This window comes from Lynx rufus, unplaced genomic scaffold (assembly GCF_022079265.1).
Source record: "Lynx rufus isolate CCGP_SWC_20201006 ecotype Redwood Valley unplaced genomic scaffold, mLynRuf1.p SCAF_9, whole genome shotgun sequence".
Taxonomy (NCBI): Eukaryota; Metazoa; Chordata; class Mammalia; order Carnivora; family Felidae; genus Lynx; species Lynx rufus.
In genome coordinates, this window is record NW_025814897.1 from 63,912,525 (window position 1) to 63,923,656 (window position 11,132).

The following is an 11,132-nucleotide window of genomic DNA, read 5'->3' on the forward strand; positions in this document are numbered from 1 at the left end:
CCAACAAGCTCTGTTGTGCGTCCGTCCTCGGCAGTGTCCTGTGAGTCCAGTATCACCCAAAGAGTGTCAGAAAACTGAAAGAGGAAAAGACATCTATAATAACAAGGATAAAAGGTCAGAACACAGGAAGATTCTGGGAATCGAAAAGGGGTAAGCTAGTTTGAGAGACTTGAGAGGGGTAAGCGGATCTTTTGGTTCTTTGCACCTCTCAGCACACAAGCTAGTCCCTTAAAAAAGTCCAGTAGCAAAATTTGTAAGACTAAGGATTCTAGAGAAGAGAGAAAAAGGAAAATCTGCTCTCACAAATAGACTGTGGGTTCTAAAAATAAGAATATGACCCTTTTCCCAGGATAGACACAAGATTTCTGGTTCTGGGGAGACTTTATTCCTTCAGTATTTTCTTTCTTCTTACCTGGAGACATGGGATGAGTTTGTTCTGGAGAAGGGGAGCTACATGGGAGGGTACCTCACATAGGAATACAAAAGAACGAAATCCAGAAATCCAAGTTACAGATCCAGATTTGGGTATTGGATCCTAGTGATTTCTCAGCCCTCTCTCTTAACAGCTGGATATGATGAAGTGGACTTTTCAGTGGCTTCCATTCCAACCTCTGGCTGTATTCTCAGATGAGTTAAACACTTACTTTCGAGCACCGACCCTGAAATGAATCTTATTATGAAAGGATTCTTGAAATATGAGGCCCTGAGAAGTGACGCACATGGGACAGTCCCTAGGGTTCTCCTCAGCACAGCTCACTCTATTATCTCTACACACAATGAAATACCATGGGACTTTTTATTTTTTATTTTTGGCAACCATATTGAATACTGTGAATCTCCTTTATTTCCAAACTTTCTGTAAGAGAAAAAAATTCATATGTTCTGGGCCTCAGGATAACTTAACAATCTATCTCTACCATTCTTGTTTTCTTCTTGGGAGCGGAACCTAGAGTGTAAAGTACATGCAGGCCCATCTGTGCATTCTTTACTTCAAATCCTCAGAAAAGTGGAAATCTACACACTCTCTCAGTATTTTTCTATTAAAATGAGTTTAAAATTATTGCTCATTTGAGATATAGTGACCACTGTTACATAATATTAGCTGGTCCTAAAAAACAATAGTTTAAGAAAATCTCTGTAAAAACCAAGTGTTTGAGCCAATATGCCAAATGCAAGGGCAGATCCTTATTTTTCTGAGGGATTCCAGGTTGAAATTACTCGGGGCGCCTGGGTGACTCAGTCGGTTAAGTGGCCGACATCGGCTCAGGTCGTGATCTCTCGGTCCATGAATTTGAGCCCAGCGTGGGGCCCTGTGCTGACAGCTCAGAGCCTGGAGCCTGTTTCAGATTCTGTGTCTCTCTCTCTCTGACCCTCCCCCATTCATGTTCTCTCTCTCTGCCTCAAAAATAAACGTTAAAAAAAAATTAAAAAAAAAAAGAAATTACTCAATGTTGTGTTTTCTTGTCAATGTTTATTTCTTTTTATATGAACAATATTGCAACCCTTGGTATATGTGTTGCTAATTTTCCCCATTTGCTTCTTTAATGGCAGCACTAACATGTTTATTTATTTATTGCTCAACATTATTTATACATTTTATCAGTCAAATATTTCCATATTTCCCATTTTGTTTCTTTATTTACCCCAAATTTCACCCTTTCTATTATAGATAGTCTATGAAAATTTTCTTTTCTTGGGGCACCTGGGTGGCTCAGTCAGTTGGGCATCTGACTTCAGTTCAGGTCACGATCTCACAGCTGGTGAGTTGGAGCCCCGCATCAGGCTCTGTGCTGACAGCTCAGAGCCTGGAGCCTGCTTCAGATTCTGTGTCCCTCTCTTGCTCTGCCCCTCCCCTGCTCATGCTCTGTCTCTCTATCTCTCTGTTTCTCTCTCACTCCCTCAAGAATAAATAAACATTTAAAAATTTTTAAAAAATTTTTCTTCTCTTTACTTTTGACAATTTTTTTCATCCTTGGCTTTTCAAATTGTTATTTATTCTGGTGTGAGGTATCTCATGATGATTTCATACATGCTTATGACTCTCCAGAGGAATGGGACTAATTTACCCTTTCAAGTTCTCTCTACTACATCCCTGTTGCTTTTTCTTTATTCAAATCAATTTGGCGTGAATGTTTTCAATCCACTGTCAGAATGTGGTAAGAAAATTTTATATTGTTATATTTTCCATTTACTGGGATTCAAATGTTATTAATTTTTAATTGCTTAATTCTTTAGTCATTACTGGACCTTTCCGTAGAATTTATAGGCTCTGGTAACTTGTCTTTTGAATGAGATGGATGGGAAAAAAAGTCAAGATTTGAGATTTAGTTTAGAAGACTCTATAGACTTGTGACATTTGTCCTGATAAAGGATATGTGGGACAATTATTATGACTAGCTATTATTATTGTTCTTATATGAAAGTCATATAGATTAAGGGGCTAGTCTGAGGTCAATCACAGTTGAAATAAGCTCAGACTCTAATCTTTAACCTTAAGACTAGTCTTAAGGCTATCTCTCTTACCTCATGCTGTACCACTTCCTAATATTTAATGCCCTTTAGCAAGCATAACGTTCATATATTAGTTTTAAGGCCAATGTGGGTTGGCTGGGTTATCTCACACCTTGGGACAAACATGTGAAAGCATGTCTGCATAAAAGTAGAGAACGGCCTGAGTTATCTAGTGAGCCCTTAAGTCTACTACCCAATAACCACATGGACCAGAATGAACAATGCACTCCTGTGGGCCGGGACCTGTATACTTGCTGCATGGACATAGGAAATGAAGAGAAGAAATGGCTAACCTTCCCAGAAGGTTCAATGCCTTTTTACCTTCCCATTCATGTTAAGTAGTGCAAGAAAGGATACGGAGTTTAAACTTGGCCCTCTTAGGACACAAGGAGCCTGGTCACCAGTAAATGCATGCCCAAATTCATGTCCTGTAACACTCCCTATAATGTTACCATGTTTCTTTTCTTGTACAGGAGCTAGCAAATATGCTGAGAATCGTTAAAAATGGGAGTAGAATAGTTTTCCTCTTTTGCATATGCAGAGAAAGAAATACAATGAGAGATATGAAAATACTCTACCCTCCCCAACAGTGTCCACCTGATGGTCTTGGACTACATGAAAGAGCAATGATAGCTAATGTGCCTGTGGCCTCACAAATGTAGAAGCAGCATTTGCCTGATCCACTCTGCTTTTCCCTCAAGAGGAAGAAACACACTCCTGTCTGACACATGATTGTTAAGTCTGCTGGGGAAACAAGAAGTGTGTGTGATATATAAGGGAACCTAACGGTAAGGACTCTTCAGTCATACCTCCTCATGTATTACTGGTGCAGAACTCAGAGAAGACAGTGGCTGCTTACTGTCTCTCTTCAGGATAGTGGGTAGGATCTAGACAATGCTAGTTGTCTGCTCACAATTCATATATATCATAAATAAAATAATCTTTATGCCACTAAATTATCTCCTTAAGCTATAATAAATCAAGCACCAAAGTTCTATCATTTCTAATTTATAAATAACTCTGAAAATCACCCTTTTCTCTTTATTTCTCCAGACTATCTTAGTTCAGGTGGTCCTGACTGTGATTTCATGACTGTATTATTGCTATACTTTCCTAAATGTTTTTGGGGTCTTCTGTGTTAAGAATATTTGAGAAGTGGGACCTTGGATTTGATAGGGCCAAGTCTGTTAAATTCTACTTTGTTTTCTTATTGCCATTTCTTTTTTTTTTCAATATATGAAATTTATTGTCAAATTAGTTTCCATACAACACCTAGTGCTCATCCCAAAAGGTGCCCTCCTCAATACCCATCACCCACCCTCCCCTCCCTCCCACCCCCCATCAACCCTCAGTTTGTTCTCAGTTTTTAAGAGTCTCTTATGCTTTGGCTCTCTCCCACTCTAACCTCTTTTTTTCTTTTTTCCTTCCCCTCCTCCACGGGTTTCTGTTAAGTTTCTCAGGATCCACATAAGAGTGAAACCATATGGTATCTGTCTTTCTCTGTATGGCTTATTTCAGTTAGCATCACACTCTCCAGTTCCATCCACGTTGCTACAAAGGGCCATATTTCGTTCTTTCTCATTGCCACGTAGTACTCCATTGTGTATATAAACCACAATTTCTTTATCCATTCATGAGTTGATGGACATTTAGGCTCTTTCCATAATTTGTCTTATTGCCATTTCTATGCGTGGAGGGGAAGCTCTATTTTCTTACAAAGTAGGATGAATATTTACATATCTAGCTAGTTAAACTACATTGATTATTTGAAGAAATTACTCAATTTCTTTTATATATATTTTAATTTTAATTCCAGCATAGTTAACATACAATGTGATTTGGCTTCAGGTGTACAATATAGTGATCCAGTAATTCTTTACATTACTCAGTGCTCATCATGATAACTGTACTGTTAATTCTTTCACCTATGTCAACCATCCCCCTACACACCTACCCTCTGGCAACCATCAGTTTGTTCTTTGTAGTTAAGGGTCTGTTTTTTGGTTTGTCTCTTGAAATTACCCAATTTATTAACCACAGAAGCCAACCAAATTAAATTACTTCTCTAACTCTATATTCATTTGATGATTCAGGAACTAAAAAATATTGATCAATTTTGATTAACTTAGAACCTTTCTAAAATTTTTATTTGTTTGTTTTCTTTTCTTGGAGCCATTGCAAAAGGCTTGAGCTGGCCCACTTGAACAGGCCTATAGTTATGTCTCTATAGGGTTATGATTTATATCTGGAAGGACTATGACTCAAGTCCCATGGATTACCATTCAAATAACTGAGTTTTATCATACAAACAATCAAAAACAACCAAATGACATGTCATTAACTAGTTCAAGTATGATTACATGGCAGTGTTCAAATGGCCTCTTGTTAATGTTAGGTTAGAATTTTGTGGGGCTTCTGGTTGGCTCAGTCGGTTGAGCCTCCCGCTCTTGATTCCAGCTCAGGTCATGATCTCCTGGCTCATGGGATTGAGCCTGACCCCTGTGTTAGGCTCTGTGTTGACAGCACAGAGTCTGCTTGGGATTCTCTCTCTCCCTCTCTGTCCATTTCCCGCTCGCGCGTGTGCATACACTCTCTCTCAAAATAAAGAACAACAACAAAAAAGAATTTTGCTTTGTAGACTTCTAATCATAACAAGAGACTAGAGTGTTTTACTATGATAAAACTGATGAATCAACTGTGCTCTATAGAGACATACAACTTTACAATGGCTTGTGTTTGCTGGATGGAGTTTCACTCCCTTGCTCGGTAAAAACTGTGAAAGTTTATTACTTTTGAACATATTTTTGCACTCCTGTCTTCTGTGATTTAGCACTGTATATTTTCAATTGATCAATTTAAAAGCAATTCAGTAAAATTCTAGTTTTGAGGCAGTACTCTTGTCTTTATTCATTTACTGATTCCTTTTATTGATTATGAATATCTCTGAATAATATATGGTTTACTTTTCAAACTTTTTAGGCTTTATAAACTGTAATGATCCTGTATGCATTTATAAATGATTTTTTTACTCAAAATAATATTTTTTAATATTAGTTCATATCAATGCATATATATATAATCCAATTCTTTACTGTTATATTCATTCTGGGTGTTTTTTTTTTTGCCTCAGGCTTTTTAAGTGGCTCAATTATAAACAACAAATTGAAAGAGTTACCTTCTTTATTATTCATTTATACTCTGTCATTTAACTGCAGCATTTAGTGAATTTATATTTACTGAACTTATTAGTAAGATTTATTTTTACATATGAGTTTGTGCTGCTTTTCTGTTTCTGTGCCAAGGTGCTTGACCCACAGAGATTGTGAAATAGTAAATGTGTCATTTTAAACCACTAAAAAAAAAAAAAAAGAAAAGTCCTTATATAGATTGATTGCAGTCGTAATGGATGAAAAACACAAGTGATCTGAGCTCAAAGTCTGATTAATCCAGATTAAAGTTGGTTGAAAAGAGATGGCATGGCCTGTGGAAGTGTCCTTATTAGCAGTGGTGGAGTAAGGTTTAGCCCTCTGGCATCCGTGAGTCAGCAAAAGACATATCAATAGAGGTGACAGTTATTACCACACAGGAGAATGAAATCTCAGTCTATAATAAGACGGTTTCTTGACATAAGGATTATTAATTTCAAGTAGTCCAGTTGCAATAAAACCATAGTGGTGGATGTAAGATCTCCATTACTTTTTCCATATTTACTATGCCAGAGAGAAATCACTATGGTGAAATGAGGGTATACTGTAAAGTTACCTCCTATGACAGAGTATAGTAAGAATTCAAGGCTATTGCTCAGATGGCCTCACCAAGCAGAATTCTGCTATACATTCCCACACCTTCTATCCACCCCATAAAAAGATAAGGCCTTGATTAAAAGATGAATAAAAGGTACATGTTAAGTCTATATTTTGGATCATTATGAATTCATTCATGCCTTCACTTGCCAAGTACCAAGAAAGAAGGGTAAGTGTGAAAGATATTGGTATTTTCTCAACCTGCCCTTGCACCATCCCCTTTATGATAGGTCCTTCAGAATTTGTTACTTCTTCTCTTCCTCACTCTCCTCACCTGGAGTCTTGTTGAGTGTCACGCCAAGGTGGGAGTGGGACCAAAAGCCTGTTGATGAATGTCTTTAATAAATTTCAATTTTATGATTATTGGACTAGAAAATTATCTCTTGGGGGTGCTTGGGTGGCTCAGCCGGTTAAGCATCTGACTTGGGCTCAGGTCATGATCTCACGTTCTTGAGTTTGAGCTCCGCGTCGGACTCTGTGCTGACAGTGTGGATTCTGCTTGGGATTCTCTCTCTCTCCCTCCCTCTCTGCCCCTCCCCTGCTTGTGCCTTCCTTCTTTCTCTCTCAAAATAAATAAACTTCAAAATATTTTTTTAAAAAAGAGAAAACTATCTGTTGGAAAATCCCTAGGGCAAATGGGTGAGGGAAAGTCTTATGATGGCAATTTCTAGAACAACCAAGGTCCAGGGACTTTCAATCAGGATTTATTTATTTCTCACACAAATTATTTACATCTCAGCTGGGAGTAAAAGTTCTTACTGTGTAAATCTTGGGATACACACATACACACACTCACAGACACATTTATCTGGCTTGTTTACTTATTGATACATTTATTTCCTCTTTTGATATGTTTCTTCTATTAGTTATAGATTTTCAACAGTATGAGCAGTTTCATTACAATGTTTAAGTACTTTTTCTGTTCATAATTATTTCAGTGACTTTACTTTTACTTTTGTACGAGCAGCAATAAGAAATTCTTACAACATTCCGAGAGTAATTGAACAAAGTATTCACTGATAATTTCTCTGTTCAAGACGGCAGAAAGTCAGCAGAGGAGTGAATATATGCTCAGTTAGCCCTGAATAAAATTCTGTTTTTCAGCAGATGCAAAGGAGAAGCCACCTTTGATTAGAGAGAACATGTAATGGTTGTGTGAATATAGATTAGGTGAGAACATTTAATAGCTGTGTGAATATGGATAAGCCACCACACATTGCTGGGAACTAGTCGTTGTATATGTGGAATGGGGGATAATATTTGTCCTGTTTATATCTTTATAAGGCAAAAAGTAACAGTCTTTTCTGTTTTGCCTAAAGGCAAAAAGTAACAGTCATTAATATTTATACATCCAATAATAATGTTCACAAAGCAGACTGTACAGAAGATGCATTGAACTATAGACATTGAAGTATATACATGAAAAGAGAATATTTTAATATACCTTTCCTAATTCAAGACAGATCAAAAGGACAAAAATAGCAAGAATAAAAAGACCTAAAATATAACCAGTAAAGTAGATAAGTACATATCAAACTGTAAACCATCATAATAAAAATTATATCTTCTTTCAAATGTATCCAAAACATTGCAAATATTTTTATAAACACAATCTCAATATATTTGAATGAATAGTTAAAATACAAGCTATATATATATATATATATATATATATATATATATATATATATATAGCTACCTATAGGGAATGGAAGTGAATAGATTGGACAGAGATGTCAGCTAGACTTCTCTGGTTAGACAGTGTTTTATAGGTTGATTTTTTTATTCAAAAATTAAAAGCAATCCCTAAAAGCTGAAAAAGAAAGATGAAATAAACAAATATAGCTATGTATCCAATTTGTGATCTGTGTATGGTAAGATAAAACAATTGAGTAGTATGTTGTTACCATCAGGAACGGGGATATTTGGTGAGAGGCAAGGAGGAGAGGTTAGAGAATAATAGAAAGCCTCAACGGTATTGCTAATGCTAGATGTTCAATACATAAAATTATATATATGCATTAAAAATATTGAATGCATTAATGAATGAAAGGAATATCATATATCTCCTGTGGAGAATGGTGTTAGGGACACCAATTAGTAAGCTGCTGTAGTAAATACTCAGGGCAGAGAAGATGAGATCAAATCTGGACCAGAGTGGAATATTTTTTTGTGTTGAGAACTGGTATAATCTGTGATGTATTCAGGGAAAACAAATACAATGCAGGACTTTCTGGTAGATTGTATATTAGTTATGAGAAAAAAGAATTCTGAATGATTTCTAAGATTTTTACTTCAGGGAGGCTATGATATCTCTTTCCTTCATGAGCATTAATTTTAGTATCTGTTCTGCCTTTTTTGTTTGTTTTTTTTAATTCCTGGGCAAAGGAGATATTAATTCTGTTTGTATGTGTGTGGAAAGGTACCTTTTGATCTTTTTCATTATGAGTCAGCTTCAAGCATTACAGAGTAATTGATTTGATTGGTTTTCAGGCAAGGGACTTGGAATAAAGAGGAGTCCCATTTTTTTTTTATTTTAATTTTTAGTTTATTTTTTTGGAATGGTTTTATTTTAACAGCTTCATTGAATCTGGATTTTATAGATCAATAGTAGCAGACAAGAACATTTCTTGAGTTTGTGAAACACATCTTAGTGCCAGGCAACTGGAAGATGTTTGATAAATGCTTTTGGAAACATAAGGAAATAAATGACTAAGCATCAACTGAGACTAGGTATTTTTCATGATGGAAACATTTCAGTCACAGATCCTGCAGGAAAAGACTTTAAACTTTATTGGGAGAGAAAGACGTTTAAATTCTTTTCATGCAGTGAGAAAAAGAGAGACTGGGTCTCAGCTAGAATTTAGTTCAAATTCTGATTCTATTGTTTAACAAAATAACAATAAAAGGAGTCCCATTTTAAATTGGGAATTTAAACAACTTTGAAAGGACTGGGGCAGGAACCAGTCATAAAAGAAAAACCTAGTCACTGGCCAAAATATAATTGACAAGGGTGCAGACCCAGGAAAGATATTGGGAATACCATTTTTGTTTCGGATGTTGATTTCAACTGTTTGTTCACATTCAGTGTTAATTGGGGCTGAGACTTTTATAGAGGATGTTCCTAGCAGAGAATATTTGCATTACAGTTCTCACTACCATGTATGCTTTCTGCTTTCACATACTAGCTTCAAGGCATCGGTATTTTGTAATGAAATTTCTTTATAAATAATGTGACATGGAAAGCACATGGCTGTCCTAATGTCATATGGGCAGCTTAAGGAGCTGATGCTACAATCCAGAACATAGGTATCTGATAGGAATTTTTCCAGAGTCCGGAGCTCTGATAATAGATCTGGAAAGATCTCTCCACAATAAAACATTTAATATTATATGACTACAGATTCACAGTAGTAAAGAATTAAGAACTGAGAAGTTTCCTCACCAGCAAGTAGTAAAGTCTAACATTTGTGTCTTCATTCAGTATCTTCACTTTCCTCTTTAGTTTTTATTTCCTGTTTTAAATAGAAACATCAAGAAAAAATTCTGGCCAACTTCCTGTATGGTTGAGTACAGAACTGTTGTAGGGGAGGGAAAGAAAAACATGAAGTGAAAAATAAGATAATCTCTGTTAGAACAGAATGGGAATTTCAACCAGATCCTGGGGTATTGATCAGAAAAATGAAAATATCCTTAGCTATTGAAATATAGGGCTAATGGAGACAAACTCGTGTCTCTAAGGCCAAATGAGGACTTGATCTCCAGTGTGGCAGATTTTCAGAATTTTCAAAATGTGGAAGATGCCAGCATAAGACCAAGTGCAGATATGGAGTCCCATGTAGAAGCTATAGGGCTTCCACATGACATTGGCATCTATCATCTCTGGGCAGAAGTGAATCTCCCCAGTACTCTCCTGGAGGCTTCTATTACCTCCTTGTTTCTCAGACTATAGACAAGAGGGTTCAGTGTTGGAGTAATGATAATATAAAATAGAGAGAGAATGTTGTCCTGTTGGGGACTATGGTAGTAATTGGGCTGGATGTACATCAACATGGCAGCTCCATAGTACATTCCTACCACAGTCAGGTGAGAAGAGCATGTGGTGAGGACTTTCTTCCTTCCCTTACCCAAGGACACGTGAAGGACAGCAATTAGGACAAATGTATAAGAGGCAAGGATAGCAGCAAGGGTAGGCATGAGAAAGATCACACCTATCACATATACCATGTGCTCATATATGGAGGTATCTGCGCAGGCCAATTTCAACAAGGATGGGATCTCACAGAGTAGGTGCCTGATTTTCCAAGACATACAGAAAGGAAAGTGCATAGTATATGAGGTGAGTATCACAGCATTCAGGAATGCCAGGATCCAAGATGTGGCTATTGTGAGCCAGCATATCCTTGGCCTCATGCGGACCATGTAGTGCAAAGGATGACAAATAGCCACATACCTGTCATAGGCCATGAACGCCAGTAGTAAGTCCTCTGCACCTCCTGAAGTGAGAACTACTAACATCTGAAAGGTGCAGCCTTCAAAGGAGATGGTATTCTCCCCATGCAGATAATCCACAAGCATTTTGGGAGTAACTGCAGATGCAAACATCAAGTCCATGAGAGATAGCTGGCTAAGTAGAAGGTACATAGGCACATGGAACCAGGAATCCATTATAATGACCAAGAGCAGCAGGCCATTGCTGGTCAGGGCCAACATGTATAGGACAGCGATTGTGGCAAAAAGCAGTTTGGGAACCCCACTGTCATTCAGAATCTCCGCTAATGTGAAGCCATTTCCCAAGGTGGAGTTCCAGAGCTCCAT

At 37.1% G+C, this 11,132-nt stretch overlaps 1 protein-coding gene across 1 annotated transcript; it reads right to left on the minus strand.

The window, feature by feature from the left end:
- Positions 1 to 10,190: 10,190 nt before the first annotated feature.
- LOC124504705 (olfactory receptor 2AG1-like) lies at positions 10,191 to 11,132 on the minus strand. Its single transcript, XM_047070192.1, has one exon. The coding sequence runs from the start codon at positions 11,130 to 11,132 to the stop codon at positions 10,191 to 10,193; it is 942 nt and encodes a 313-aa protein (XP_046926148.1).

Bases quoted from the DNA above. Each gene is read 5' to 3' on its own strand.
- LOC124504705 (XM_047070192.1), bottom strand. From the start codon at position 11,132: ATGGAGCTCTGGAACTCCACCTTGGGAAATGGCTTCACATTAGCGGAG.